Below are 17247 nucleotides of genomic sequence, written 5' to 3'. Positions count from 1 at the left end.
CATTATGAAGCAACATCATCAAAATGTTGGCCATGTCTTCAGGTACTTTCATTTATATCTGTACCTTCAGTAATTGCACCTCTTTGAGTAAGCATCTTTCCATTTATTCTTTAAAAATTCTTGGCCATTTATAGGAAAACCTTTATATTTATTTTCCATTAATTTCTGATCATGCATAGAACTTTTAGGCTGAGTTTCCAGTCATTTTTGGTCACCCATAGAACATTTATACTGATTTTCTAGTAATTTTTGGTCACCCATAGAACATTTATACTGATTTTCTAGTAATTTTTGGTCACCCATAGAACATTTATACTGATTTTCTAGTAATTTTGGTCACCCTTAGAACGTCTATACTGATTCATCAATCATACCTGTCAACCCATTGGACATTTATACAGTAAAACAAGTCTTTACCACACTCTATAAAATGGCTGACAATTTCGTTCCTTAATTCTGTTTTATACCATTCTTAAATCATTTGGAATGAAGACATTTTAACACTTAATTTCGCTCTGCACCATGAAAATCAGCAAGTAAGCAAAAACTAACACTACAAGACACTCCAGGGAGTAGCAATTTGTTTTCACAAATTTTTTCTAATTGAGTGTAAGAATTCCTATTTGAAAGTCTGAATTTTGTTCCTTTTTTGAGATTAAGTTTGAAGATCTATTTTTTCCCCCCTTGTGTTTGCAACCATATAGAATGACTTCAGTAAACTTTGTTCCTGATTAAAGCAGAGAAATGGTGGAGAGTAATCAACGTTTGTCTGGAAGCCTGACATAATGTCCTGTTTCTCTCCGATACATCACAGCCATGTCTAAGCTGACGTGCACAAATAAATGTCGACCGGACTACATAAACTGATACAGTCGCCTGACCTAGAATATCTAATGACAACATGAAAGTCTGTTATGTGCATCACCGTAATAATTACTTCAATCCCAGCCCTATAGGAAAATCTCTTTAATGCAGGATTTTCTGTAAATAACTTTTCCCTTTCATTTCCATTTTTTGTCTTAGGTATAGCTGATATCACTACTGGAGAGAATATAACCCTCTGACATCCTTAAACCTAACAAAAGAACTACAACAATATCGTAATATATACAGGAAATATCACAAGACAAATAGTTCAGTTGATATACAAGTTTTTCTTTGTAAAGGGAAAGTTACACCATTACTGAGCTGGTAACCATCTGGTACTAGTTCATGTCTTCCGTTTTCCTACTTCACAAACTCAACACTTTGACATAATTATTGAAAAAATAAATTTATTTTATAAAACTTACCACAGGTTATCAAAATTTAATTTAAAAGGGGTATATCACTTCCATTTAGAGGTGTATAAAGAGTAGATTTTTAATAATTTACTAGTTTAATTGCCCAGTACTGCTGTGATTTTAAGCTCTATGTAATACAAACCATATCACATTTGAAGTAGTTGTATACGTGTTTTGGTTTACGTAATGGAGTCCCCTGCATAGATTACTAGACATCAAAGAACCGATTTACATAGACTCTCCAGCACCAATCATGTACTTATTACAGGGGTCAAAAGGTTAAACTCTTCATCATAACTGTCCCCTGACCTGTGTTCACAACATATGCTCCATACTTCAATATGTTTGAAGAAGGAGACAGTAATAATTACTACAAGTACTGCAATGCCTGCACCACTTACTATCACCAGTTACCAACCCAGGAAACCATTACTTATGGAAATGGCATCAAATTCTGAACATCAGAAAGGATTCTTCTTGGGACATCAAAACAGGAAGTGATAACTTTATCATTCAAAGAGGAAAGGAAGTGGAACTTAATTATGATAACAGGAAGTAGATACCTAGAGTATGGCAGAGAATAGGAAGTGGATACCTATAGCAACATTTGAGACAACAGAAGAAAATAACTGTAGGAATGAGGCAGAAAACAGGAAGTGCATAACTTTGTCATATTATAATGAAGAATTATGGGTATCTGTAAGCTTACTGAGAACAGGGTTGTGAGTATTTATACACTACTACCATCAGAATTTTGGTATTTATAAGTTTTTTTCAGCAGTGGGTATTTGTAAGCTTCCCTGAGAAAAGGATAGTGGGTATTTGTAAGCTCTTCTGAGAACAGGATGTAAAAACATGTAAGTTTTTCTGAGAACAGAATTGTAGGTATTTGTAAGCTTCCCTGAGGACAGGATTGTAGGTATTTGTAAGCTCCCCGGAGAACAGGATTGTACGTATTTGTAAGCTTCCCTGAGACCAGGATTGTACATATTTGTAAGCTTCCCTAAGAACAGAATTGTAGGCATTTGAACATTGTGGGTATTTGTATTGTAGGTATTTGTAAGCTCCCTGGAGAACAGGATTGTAGGTATTTGTAAGCTTCCCTGAGAACAGGATTGTAGGTATTTGTAAGCTTCCCTGAGAACAGGATTGTAGGTATTTGTAAGCTTCCCTGAGAACAGGATTGTAGGTATTTGTAAGCTCCCCTGAGAACAGGATGTAAAAACATGTAAGTTTTTCGGAGAGCAGAATTGTAGTTATTTGTAAGCTTCCCTGAGAACAGGATTGTAGGTATTTGTAAGCTCCCCGGAGAACAGGATTGTAGGTATTTGTAAGCTCCCCGGAGAACAGGATTGTAGTTATTTGTAAGCTCCCCTGAAAACAGGATTGTGGGTATTTGTAAGCTTCCCTGAGAACAGGATTGTAGGTATTTGTAAGCTTCCCTGAGAACAGGATTGTGGGTATTTGTAAGCTCCCCTGAGAACAGGATTGTAGGTATTTGTAAGCTTCCCTGAGAACAGGATTGTAGGTATTTGTAAGCTTCCCTGAGAACAGGATTGTAGGTATTTGTAAGCTCCCCTGAAAACAGGATTGTAGGTATTTGTAAGCTTCCCTGAGAACAGGATTGTAGGTATTTGTAAGCTCCCCTGAGAACAGGATTGTAGGTATTTGTAAGCTTCCCTGAGAACAGGATTGTGGGTATTTGTAAGCTCCCCTGAAAAAAGGATTGTGGATATTTGTAAGCTCCCCTGAGAACAGGATTGTAGGTATTTGCAAGCTTCCCTGAGAACAAGATTGTAGGTATTTGTAAGATCAACTAAACACTAGAAGTAGGTTCTAGACAATGGGAGGTGAGAATAACTTCACCAGGATGCAAATATCTTCCAAATATTTGCTTGTGTGGTAAACATATTGTCTAAAAGGAATAAATCTCTCTACCTGTCAGTATGGTGGTTGTATACAGGAGGTAGAGAAGAGCCAAGCAGAGGTCAAAAGTAGCAATTTCTGACAAGATGAAGAATGGTTCTGGTAGGAGGGGGAACCGTGTCCCAGCAGAGTCTTATCCCTGCCTAGACTGGCTGTCTGTGGGCTAATATACCCTCCACACTCTCACAGCAGAGAGCTAATGGTGGCAACAGGTGGCTGCAGCTTCTGTCACTACCACAGAGAGCAGATTATTGTCAACACACTGTGTCAATAGACCCAATGAGAAAAAGGCTCTGCTCAAAAACTGCATAACGTGCATTTGTCTTGAACACTGATATCGGTGTAATAATCTTTTGCTCTGCATGAAATGATCTGACCTAAGCATCTCTCCGAAACTCCTTGAAACATTTCACACAGATTTTGCATACATAAGCACTCCAAGAAAAAAATAGACCATATATTTACAAAGTCTAGAAATGTAAGATATTTTCCATATCAATTTTTTCTATTTAAAGTGTATGTTGTTGGTGTAATGAAACAGGCACCAGAAACACTCATTCTACAGTATATATCTATCATCCCGTGACCTTGACCCTAAAGCTTCATGATGATTTATCTCTAAAAGCCAATTAGAGGTCATCATCGTGGTAACCATGACGTAAAAAGGAGGAAGTAGCTCACACTAGTGAGGAAGATCAACAGGAAGTTACTGGAAATGGACCACAGTGAGGGGTTATCTCAACAGGGGTAGATTACTCTACCAGGTAAAGGTTATCATGACATGGGGAGATAACTCCATCACAGACGCGTGCAACTATGTGACAGCTATACTGAGCCAGCAGCTGGTGTTTAACACACAGACAATAAACCAATCTTCTTCAAAATGAAAAATATCTTCTTTAAGTTATCAGGGATAGATAGCAGCAGATCACTAGGAAGATATTTATCTGTCAATTTAAGATACATAACAGATTGCTGACTGGTTACATTGGTGTCAGATTTATCTGTTAATGGTACCAGAGGATTAATAGGAATGAGATACACATGATGATTCTATCTGAGTGGTAACTATCTATATAGTGTATCTACACCTTATCACATGAATGGCTACTATACTTGGTAAGTTCCATGTTGTATAGGAAATAAGATCTTTTGTTGATGGTGCTGTAAAAGGGCAGACATAAAACAAAGACAAAGGGGGGTGGGGGTGGGGGGTGGGGGGGTGGAGGAGGAAAGAAAAAACAAATAAAAACAAATGAACCAAAGATAATGAACAAACCTTCATATCATAAGAAGATGATAAATACATTTACAGTAATTTTGTGTATAAGCTTCAAACATATAGGTGACCTCGACTTTGTAATCATCTGACCTTGCCCTGACTCTTGGTTGACCTTAGTCCTTAATTAAGTAGATATATAATTTCTTTGACCTAAAGGTCAATGGCAGTAGAATGGTCAATGTCTTAGACACTTGACTTGTACTTTAAGAAAAGTTGATCTATACAGCCCCTGTTTTACCATGGAAACCACTTGAGTGTCAGACTTACTTTCACAACCCCTGACTGTGATCGCAGCCGGAAGATATCAAGTCGTGATAGCTAAACTAAACAGATTTACAGACTTTATAGCACCTCAGGAAGTAAAAAAAAATCAGTCATTGGTGAAAAAAAACTGAATAAGGAATCAATCTTTGTAAAATACATGTATTCTTTTATTTGCATAAAATATCTTCTAAACTCCTGCACCGTGACCATATTTGTCTCCCAGTGTCAAATACAGACAATATACATAATGTAATGTTTAAATGTACTACACTTCCTTTTAAGTACTGGTTATCATGGGGAGATAAAATTCTTGACCATCTTTTCTTGTTCTTTGTAATTTCTAATAATCACCTTGTGTTGCTGCCATCCTGACATGTTATCTTCGAGAAAACTTCTGAGAATAAGTCAATCATGCCCTCATGTAAACAATACTATGATCAATCAATTTATCCTTGAAATCTTTCAATTCAACATCACCTGCAAATGTTCTTACTAATGGAATTCTGTCAACAGTTTCTGTGAATTATTGATTCCTCTGTTTTCTAATTAATCTAAACGACATCCGTTGTAGGATTTCACCGCAACAAAAGGTTCTTATTGACAGGAAATTAACAAAACATCTTGTGTAACGATATAAATCTCGTTTCTGAGAGTGCATTATAGAGATATATACTTTTGTAAATAGCTGATTCAATGATGTAGGAAATTTTATAATTCTATAAAAATACTTCCACAAATAAAAGTACTTTTGTTCACTTTGTTTAATCTGACTTTAAATAAGGTGTCAGAAATGTATATAAAATAATTTTCACTTGAAACTTAAAATGACCTTGACATTTGGTATTCAATACAAAGGTCAACATTTATATTTCACCTTTATGTGTGGATTATAATTTTTAAAAAGTATTTAAAAAAAAAAAAAAAAAAACTGACATGTCCTTAACGCCCTTAAGGTGATGTAACAGCACAACAATTTCAAAATTAACTTAAACATTGAATTTCAAAGCTGAAATATTGATATGTTGAAGCTACTAAGTATTACGTCTTATGGTAACAAGTTTGATGGACCTTAAAGAACACTAGAAGACAGAAGGGACAATGGAAAAGGTAGACTGGGATCAACATGAAACGTGACACCCCTCCTCCTATTTCTGATGAAAATCCCCAAAATGAAAACAGAAAAATGTTATCGGTATGATTTGCACCACATGTGGTGCCCTTTTGTTCTGTTTATATTGAAATCTTCACACTGTTAAAATCTCATGAGTATATTAATACAGATGAAGTTTTGCTTGCTTTTCTCAGAATCACTGCATATATTAAAAAAAAATTATTGATAAACTTGATTCAGCTTATCAAACATCTTCAGAAAGCAAACACCTGTAGAGATGTCAAGCAAGTTTGTTACATAACAACCCCATCCATCTGTATTCGACAAACCATTTCTTACGGGTATTATACAATGATAAGGAACTACATCAGACTGTATAGCATGTGATTATTTTGTGTCCAGGATTGTAACTAGGGAAGTGTAGGAGACCAAGTCTACCATTATCAATCCATAACATTTCAAACTGCAGTTTACCATCATAAGGCATCTCTTGTTGGAGATTTTAATAAATCCTGGTTACGCAAAGGTCTTGTAACAGATAGCACATGTTCTATCCATATCTTCTGAGAAACAGATGCCTTCTCTTGTGACAAACAAGACATGTGAGAAACATTTGGAGAATTAACAGGTATTGTGCACACAACTTCTGGTAAATAGCACTGGAGTTTTTTTAATCAATGTTTTAAATTTTTTATGAGTAAAATAAACATTTGATGTTTTATTAATTTGTCTTGTGAAATAAACATGAAATATTTTTTCAGCATTTCACCTACTGGAAGAAACACCAGATATTTTCTATCCGTTCTATACAAGAAATAACATCTAATGCAGTGTGGAGGTATCCCCGCCTCTCACATTCCACCCATATTAGCAGGCCTTAGGAGGTATGCTGCAGCTGCGCCCCCTAGTACACTATCTAACACAATTACATGGTTCACCAACTTGTTCACGCACTGATGAATTCTAAATTTCCCTCAAGATACCATAATCATTTTAATGCAATATTTTTATGTATTTTTTTTTCCGGATTGAAGCAAATGTACTGCTAATTGAAAAGCAATAGGGAGGTCCCACTTGGTGTCAGGTTCTACCCTAATCCATGTGTAAAGTATGAGAATCCGAATGAGTTCCTGGGCTCTCAAGATTTCAGTACACATGCTTGACTACAGGTAGTTAGATATGAACCAGTGTGTGAAACACATGTGCAATCTGTTTAGTGTTGGAAAACATTTCCTTAATGTTTTCTCAATATCTTTCCTCTTTCGTTCTTCCTTTCTTATCCCCTTATCAGATTTCTTTTTCAAATTCTCTTGCTGAGTTACTTACACCTCTCCCTGCCCTCCCAGTCCTCCAGGTCAAAAGACCACCCAGCATTTATCACACTATCAAATATCATAAGTATTTCATGTTCAATAGAGTTTTTATACCTACTGCTTCATACAACTGTTTACATAACCAAAGGACAAAATGTTACACCTTAAGCAGCATCAAAAATATTGAAAAAAGAAAAAAAAAACCTAAACAGAAATTTCCACTTAACTTCAAAGTAGTGATGAGGGGGGCTATCACTTTACAATTTATAGGAGTCCAAAACATGGTAGAACTATATTAGGTTCACTGCACCATAGGGATGAGGAAGAGGGTGTATTAATTTGTTTTGTCAGGCTTGGTCAGAGTTTTGCCAGTTGTCCATATGGTCACCACTCCCTCTGGGGGTCACAGCTGGAAACCACATGAGAACCAGGCTAACAGCTGAGTATTCACAACCCTGGTGGTGGCCATAACATTACTCAAATAAAGAAAAACAGAAAGCATCCTTATTAGTCCAAATGTTCAATAAATGTCACTTTTAAAGAAAGCTGTTGAAATAATGTTTTCACATTACTACTTAACAACATATTTAGTGATATAAAAGCTAATAATGGCATTTAGCGAAATTTAAACAAAAATTATGTAATTACTTTTTGGGGGCTGAACAGATACTCATAAATCACATTTTAGATCTGACAATGAAATTTGTTCTTTGGAGCAATATTTTGATAATTAAAACCTAGTTGAAAAGCTTACATGTCTGCCTAATATTGTTTGATCTGACATCAAAACAACATCACATCACAGCTAATATTATGTTCGGAAAACCCAATTAGTGAAAGAGGGATTTCAATTTCTGATGTCAACCATCTAAAACATCATTCTAATTCAAGACTACTGTTCCTAATCATGGTGCAACTGTAGGTCTAACGCCATGGGTCCATAGGCGTCACCCCTCTCACGTCACAATATCGCATGGCCTGCAGGTTCCCATCTTTGTCCTTTGTCTCACAAGTGAGGCTCTTGGGGTTGCTTGTTCACAGTTTATTGTTCTACAAGCATTCACCATCAAATTAATTGTTTAATGTTAACTTAATGCAATTAATTTAAAGTTTTCCCACAATATCCATCTTCTAAACTATGCCTAAGGAATTTAATTACACTACACTTTCCGTGCACAATAAAAAGCCATTTCTTGTTTTAGAGATGTTTTGGATAGCACTTCAAAAGAACTGTATAAACCATGTATGTATATTTTTATGATAAGTGTGTCTGTGATGTTTATTAACAATAGCAAATATGTGTCTTGTTTAGCCTCTAGTAGTAAGTCTAATAGATGTGGTAGTTGATGACTGGTGGATTTACAAATCCATCCATGTTTCTTGAAACAGGAAGAAATTATTGAAGAGCTAAAGCACACCTGCTACAGAAACAGCAAAACAAAATCGGAAATCTTATATGAATTTTTTTTTCGATCATTCTGACATTCACATTTTCCGCCCTCCATGTCTCATTACATTTCCTTCAATATTGATTTATCAAGGAAATGTCTGTATCATATTTAATATAAATTTATGGACTGAGACTAAGATTGTTTAAGTGCCTTGCTATTGAAAGGACAAAATTTCTGATGGATGAAAATAGGTGTAATTTCAGAAGGTAATATATGGAGCTACGTAATGAAGAAAGTATTCATAAAAAAATCTGTCTAGGTATATTTGAGCATTAATTGTGTAATTTTGAGTGTTTTTTTCAATCTAGATTGGAAATGTGCACTTCAATATTTTAAGGTATCAATCTATATAGAAGGTAATTATCGCTTCCTTTGTCATTGTATTATAAGTACATAACTACAGGATATAGCTATTAGTTACATAGGTAAAATTTACTTAATTGGTATGTTGATTTTAACCTTTGACCCTAAAGAATGCTCTGTCCAAGCTGTCAGTAGGTAAACCCATTAGAGAACTAGGTATACCTACACAGGATGTGATTGCAATATGTCAGGGAGGGGCCCAGTAAACACAGGGGTGTGATATTTAACATTGTCATAGGGTCCGTTTCCTGTCTCCATAGTAGTACAACATTAAGACTAACCCTAGGCTAACACTGATTGGTCAATCTTGCAATTCTGTAACCTCAGGGTTATTGCAATTAGTCAATAAATTCCTGCTTGTCATAAAACATATTATACCCATCTTAATGTACTCCTTTGCTGAAAGGCACAACGTTAAGCTTTGTTAAATGAAAATAAAATGACTAGATCTTCCTGTAACTTTACTATAGAATGTCACTCCTAACGTTACAGTTCATTTCTTGCTTTACACTTCTATTCAATTCCAAATGACCTTTCCCACAAAAGGTATTTTAACAAATGACCTTTTCCTAAGTATTCCATTTTAATTGATTATTGTAACTAAACCATATTTAGTCACTGTAATATATTTTGTAACTAAATTTTACTAAAACATCCAAAATATATCCAGAAACCAATAAGAAATTCTCTAGTCAAAACGTCAGAGTCTAATTTTCTCTGCCAGGCGAAAATATATATAGCACCTTAAAAGAACAAGATACATATATTGGATTAAGAATCAGCCAATCAGCAGCCTATAGGTGTTGCTGTTGCTGAAAAGGATAGTGTTCCCATTGTTGGTAACACAACACAGCTAATGAAAAAGGAGTACCCATTAATCAACATGTTCTACCATTAATTAAAACTCCAGATGTGTGAAATGGATTACAAACATGATTAATGCCTGGACAGGTTTCCTGTGTCTCATTATCACAACTGAGGACATGTTTCTTGGAATATTGATCAGTGATGACAGTACAATATACATCCTTTCTTTTCTCAATTAGGTCACAGTGACCTAATTTCTAGGAAATGTATATCTTGTGTGGGTGTTATTTTTTTTTTTTCAATTTTAACCAATGATCTTAAGGTTAAGGTTACAGTTGTCTGTATACACAAGAATACGATAAGAATGAGACGGAAAATGATGCTCAGGAGTTACCAATGACAGAGAAAAATGTTCTCTGAACGATTCCACAACTCACTGCTCAGTAAACTACCTAACCTTCACCAGAATCACTTAATGAATATAAACCATCCTCCATACAATATCATCATATCTACAGAAGCATTTAATTGTCTGATGCAGTACAATTATTGTTTATAATGGGGCCAGTATCAAAAGAGAACCAGATGGGACAAATATAGACAACAGATTTGTCTTTATCACCAGGCTTTCTTCATTTGTAACATAAATTCAGCAGCTAATTGGTGTAGAGTACATGTAGTACTGAAAAACGAAAACTCCAGAAAATGTTTTACAGTATGTAACATGAATATCACGTCGCCTGAACACTGATGTTCGTCAGTGAGACGACACAGGAAGCGTCACAGAGACGGAAAAACTGTCAATCAATCAATCAAAACACGTAAATGATATTCTCTAATACCAAAACTGAGAAAAAACGGATTTTAAAAGCAAAATACAGTGAAACGTGTTTAGCTTTTGTGATGTTTAAATGAGTGTCTTTATAATACAGGAAAGGCACCAAAAAGGGTAGCAAGCACCTGTTAAAGTTCACCAATCACTTTCAATGTATTGTGTTTCTATCAATTGACCTGTTAACTTTCCACATATTTGTAAGATGGGAAAAAGTGTGCAGTAAAAATGAACAGTAGACTGTACATATACAAGGTCCTATAGGGAAAAGAGTGTCTTAATGTACAGCTATACTTAAATATGGATGTAAAGTTTAGGAGAAACAAGTTTTAGCAAAAATCAGGAAGTCACTTAATAAACAGGAAAGACAAGCAGGTATCATGATGACAGTACAAAGGTATCATGATGACAGTATCATGATGACAGTACACAGGTATCATGATGACAGTACACAGGTATCATGATGACGATACACAGGTATCATGATGACGATACACAGGTATCATGATGACAGTACACAGGTATCATGATACACAGGTATCATGATGACGATACACAGGTATCATGATGACAGTACACAGGTTTCATAATGACAGTACACAGGTATCATGATGACAGTATCATGATGACAGTACACAGGTATCATGATGACGATACACAGGTATCATGATGACAGTACACAGGTATCATGATGACGATACACAGGTATCATGATGACAGTACACAGGTATCATGATGACAGTACACATGACAGTACACAAGTATCATGATGACAGTACACAGGTGATGACAGTATCATGATGACAGTACACAGGTATCATAATGACAGTACACAGGTTTCATAATGACAGTACACAGGTATCATGATGACAGTATCATGATGACGATACACAGGTATCATGATGACAGTACACAGGTATCATGATGACGATACACAGGTTTCATAATGACAGTACACAGGTATCATGATGACAGTACACATGACAGTACACAAGTATCATGATGACAGTACACAGGTATCATGATACACAGGTATCATGATGACAGTACACAGGTATCATGATGACGATACACAGGTATCATGATGACAGTACACAGGTATCATGATGACGATACACAGGTTTCATAATGACAGTACACAGGTATCATGATGACAGTACACATGACAGTACACAAGTATCATGATGACAGTACACAGGTGATGACAGTATCATGATGACAGTACACAGGTATCATGATGACAGTACACAGGTTTCATAATGACAGTACACAGGTATCATGATACACAGGTATCATGATGACGATACACAGGTATCATAATGACAGTACACAGGTATCATGATACACAGGTATCATGATGACGATACACAGGTATCATGATGACAGTACACAGGTTTCATAATGACAGTACACAGGTATCATGATGACAGTATCATGATGACAGTACACAGGTATCATGATACACAGGTATCATGATGACGATACACAGGTATCATGATGACAGTACACAGGTATCATGATGACGATACACAGGTTTCATAATGACAGTACACAGGTATCATGATGACAGTACACATGACAGTACACAAGTATCATGATGACAGTACACATGACAGTACACAGGTATCATGATACACAGGTATCATGATGACAGTACACAGGTATCATGATGACGATACACAGGTATCATGATGACAGTACACAGGTATCATGATGACGATACACAGGTATCATGATGACAGTACACAGGTATCATGATACACAGGTATCATGATGACGATACACAGGTATCATGATGACAGTACACAGGTTTCATAATGACAGTACACAGGTATCATGATGACAGTATCATGATGACAGTACACAGGTATCATGATACACAGGTATCATGATGACAGTACACAGGTATCATGATGACGATACACAGGTATCATGATGACAGTACACAGGTATCATGATGACGATACACAGGTTTCATAATGACAGTACACAGGTATCATGATGACAGTACACATGACAGTACACAAGTATCATGATGACAGTACACAGGTGATGACAGTATCATGATGACAGTACACAGGTATCATAATGACAGTACACAGGTGATGACAGTATCATGATGACAGTACAAAAGTTCAGTATTACACAGCCTTATTGAGAAGGTCACTAGATTTCTATTCTGATCTTAATGTTTGACAACAGTTCATGGATACACCTGTCCTGGTGTCCACACAGCCTCTTGTGTAGTATGACATCAAACAGATATCTTAGATACTGGGGAGATGCCAGTGCTTGAGGAGAGATATACTGACCCCTGATAGGGATCTAACTGGGCCCTTGGGACCTCAGATGTAAACTGTACCCCTAATCTTGTTAGCAGGGAACAGCTGTCTAGGAACACACTGCTCCCGAGGGACTCACTATTTGTTGATAGGTGATTACAACCACCATACTTAATTCACCTAATGACAGAAAACTAGCATTTCTTCAATTAAGAATTTACTCATAAGTACTTTATAACAATTGAAACATGTGGGTTACCTCTTCTCTAATTTAAGCTGAAAACATCATTTTAAGAGCAAAAAACTTTTGTTGGTATCACATAACTGTATATGTAGATATCTTATCTTCTGTATAATATTTTTGTGGTTTGTTTATAAATACAGTCACAATAAAACAAACATTTCTACAAAACAAAATTTCATCTGATACAGTATGTTGTGGTTTCTAGCTAATTCAGAACTGATATAAAGCTAGCCATTCTCCAGCACAGCTAGGCATTCTGTGGGTTACCTTTACTTATAACTAAATAAAGTTTCTAGTGGGATCAGACTGGGATTTGTAAGTAAATTAAACTTTGATATCTTTGAAACTATTTCCTTGAGTATCTTTTTAACTTGGATCTAAGGTTACGAAAAGTCTGTGAATTTTGACAAAAAAGAGATAATGTTTTCTAATGTATCGACCAATCTACACTGACAACTCTATACAGGCAAGATATATATAACAATATATATATATAAGTACTTTGCTGTCAGTAGTCAATAGCATTAGCTCTTATTTATCATATTCTATCATCAAACATACAGAGCTAACACCCTTCAGATGACGGTGACTACAGTGTAAATCACAACACCACACCAGTCACTTGACAGCGACAACTGTTTTAACTAAAGCTAAATGATGGGCAAATTTTCAATAATTTACATTTCCAAAACGTTCTCCATAGCAGTTTTGTTTGTTCGTTATTCCATCAAATCTGATGTGTGTTAATACCCAGGGAAACCGTAGGCATCATAACTAGATATATCTAGTATTGTAACCCTATCTATAATCATTGTCAAATGTCACGTCATTCTCTCCCCCCAAAATCTCTCAAACCTCCCAGTGGGTGTGAATTTCTACATTTCCTTATCCTCTGCATCAATATCGATTGACTTTGTTTTATTTTTCTATAAATTTTCCATTTTGAATAAAGATAGAAACTTCATCCGCAGAAAAATTATCTGTCATCGTTGTGACAACAGTTTGTGTATGTCATTTACAAATTCTTGTCCGACAATTTGGACTTCTAAACAGTTTGTGATATATGTGTGTAACATCCTTATTTACAGCTTAAGCATACAGTTACATGTACTGTCATTTTTTTATTCTATAAATCACAGAGGGCAACTTTGTTTTACAATTCTAAAAAAAAATATTTTAAAAAGAAAAAAAATACTATCATGTTCAACATTTATACATAAATTTCAAACAGTTTCAAGAAATTTGTTTCAAAACTTTCATTCTTTGACTTCTGATGATGAAACTCATATAAATGTTTTATTTGTATAATAGACTCATGAATCAAGTTTTAATCAACAAAAAATTTTGAGAAAAATTGATTTAAATGTAAAGAAGAATAAGTTAAGTTTCTTACCTGTAGTCGAGAAGTCGTTCCAGCAGACTGGTGACGGACAAGATAAACTGACTGCCATTTTCTTGGAGTGTCGGGTCTGCTTGCACTTTGTCCAAAAGTCTGGAGAAAAATTTCACCATTTTGTAAACAAATCCTCACTCATATCATATAAATATTTCAACATTGTGTAATTCCAGTAGGAAGCTGAATAATATGTATAGAACACCACACTGTTACACTACATCATACACAGTATTGTAATTCCTTCATGCGAATAATATGCATTTTTTTTTGCAACACAACACATGAAACATCAATTTTATAAATGTAGGTATGATGCACTCCAGCCCGGGGTTTATATGAACTGGTATAGGTTTGGAAACATCAAAGTGAATTCTTCAACAGTGGCTAGTGTAGTAAACAAGTTCACCACGAGCATGTGAGGATCTCCCACTTACTGCAGCAATCCACGCAAGCCTCATCCATCAGCACGAATCAGAGTAAACTATTCACAAAAGATTATCCCAAACAAATATCTAATGATCCCGTAATTTTTCCCTGTACAGACACTTCCATATAAATAACTGACTTCTGTATATCCACAACATGAATTTATCAATCCAATCACAACGCTAACATTTGATAAACTGTTAGAACAAAAAAAGCTCCTCGGCAGCTATGAATGAGCGTGGTTGGTGATATTGTTGTTTCCCATGTAACCACTGTATCACAGCTGATACCTTAACAACACAAACAGCTCCGGTAGTTTCCACAGTGGTCAAAAATATCAAATCTAAAAAAAAGTGACCAGCTGCACGAAATTTATATGAGAGACTAAATCCTACCAGGGTAAGCCTGGCTAACTTATGGACACATGTTGACTGTGGAGTAAAGCCCCAGGGGAGAAGGTGTTGGTGTGGTGTGGGGTGCCTGCCTCTACATAAAGTGACACTGGATCCCAACACTTACACCACAAAACAGCCAAACTGAACACTCAACCTTTTTTTCTGTCAGTTTAATTTTACTTGTACAGCAGAAAATTTCTCTAACAGACTTTTAATCACATCAACTTGGAATTAAAATGAATCTACTGGAAAGTGATCAGTGGATTTCCTGTATGTGAACATTTGTATCTAATTAACAGGCTGAAGTGTTAGAAAGCTCCAGAATGGCTTGGTACTGGAAGGTACCTTATACATATATGTTTGCCTGCTAACACAGGGTAGGACCAGTAATGCTGAAAATTAAATGTCCAAATTGTCTGACCACAATTATGTAGAGATGACCCTTGTGGTCAATTGATATGTCAGTGATACCTAATAAGGGTATAGTAATGCACTAACATTGATGTGTTATGTATTGATGATCAAAGTCAACAGTGAGATGCCAATACAAATCACATAATGGCTAGTCAGAACAAATTCCATGGATCCTGGACTTGTAGTAATTATCAATTCAAAGCCTTGGCTGTAACATTTCTACACTTTTACTGAACAATTGAAGAGTTCCCTAGTGTAAGTCGAGTAATTTATGATACTTGTCAACCTTTTTAACATTCCACCATGGTTGATCAATCATTTGTAGAGAACTTCGACAACCCCTTTAGCTTTTACATAATTTGACGTTCAAGAATTCATTAAATGCTGTGGAGAATAATTTTCCTTCCTTCATTCAATGCTGATGAGAATGACCATGAGAATGACATCCATTAAATAACATGAAAACAGAGAAATATATCCTCACATCCTTGTGTACTGACTGGTCAAGACCTGTCCATCAGTCTATAGCACTGAGAATGACGGTAAGGAGACAGTGACCATACAGTAGAGAGACAGTGACCATACAGTAGAGAGACAGTGACCATACAGTAAGGAGACTGTGACCATACAGTAGAGAGACAGTGACCATACAGTAGAGAGACAGTGATCATACAGTAAGGAGACAGTGACCATACAGTAGAGAGACAGTGACCATACAGTAAGGAGACAGTGACCATACAGTAGAGAGACAGTGACCATACAGTAAGGAGACAGTGACCATACAGTAGAGAGACAGTGACCATACAGTAAGGAGACAGTGACCATACAGTAAGGAGACAGTGACCATACAGAGACAGTGACCATACAGTAAGGAGACAGTGACCATACAGTAGAGAGACAGTGACCATACAGTAAGGAGACAGTGACCATACAGTAGGAGAGACAGTGACCATACAGTACATTATACAGAAGATTCCCACAATAACTATAGTAGGAACACTGCACTCTGTCTGCACCACTGTGAATATCAACATGTGAAAACGTACTAGAGAAAACGATTGAACTTTTAACATTTAAAACCCTCAGATAGACTGTCATGATATACCTAGTAATTACACTGTATTACAGCTAAGTTATATAGTATTAAGTAAACATAGAAAATTCAACAGTTTAATCAATATTTAGGACTGACCAATCCAACAGCTGGATCAATGTTTAGAACTGACCAATACTGACCAATCCAACAGCTGGATCAATGTTTAGAACTGACCAATACTGACCAATCCATCAGCTGGATTAATATTTAGGACTGACCAACAGTGACCGATCCAACAGCTGGATTAATGTTTAGGACTGACCAATACTGACCAATCCAACAGCTGGATTAATGTTTAGGACTGACCAATAATGACCAATCCAAAAACTTGATTAATATTAAAAACTACCTTTAACTGACCA

At 35.9% G+C, this 17247-nt stretch overlaps 1 protein-coding gene across 1 annotated transcript in view; it reads right to left on the bottom strand.

Moving 5' to 3' along the window:
* The window catches only part of LOC132558617 (dedicator of cytokinesis protein 4-like), a 142159-nt gene that overhangs the window by 18351 nt on the left and 106561 nt on the right, over window positions 1-17247 (bottom strand). Inside the window, exon 39 of the mRNA XM_060223209.1 lies at window positions 14552-14650. Coding sequence (XP_060079192.1) covers window positions 14552-14650 — 99 coding nt within the window. The remainder of the gene's footprint in view (window positions 1-14551; window positions 14651-17247) is intronic.

The sequence above is a fragment of the Ylistrum balloti genome, unplaced genomic scaffold (genome assembly GCF_031769215.1).
Source record: "Ylistrum balloti isolate Yb309-2 unplaced genomic scaffold, AGI_CSIRO_Ybal_v1 Utg370800, whole genome shotgun sequence".
NCBI lineage: Eukaryota > Metazoa > Mollusca > Bivalvia > Pectinida > Pectinidae > Ylistrum > Ylistrum balloti.
This window is presented reverse-complemented; position numbering and strand designations above follow the sequence as displayed.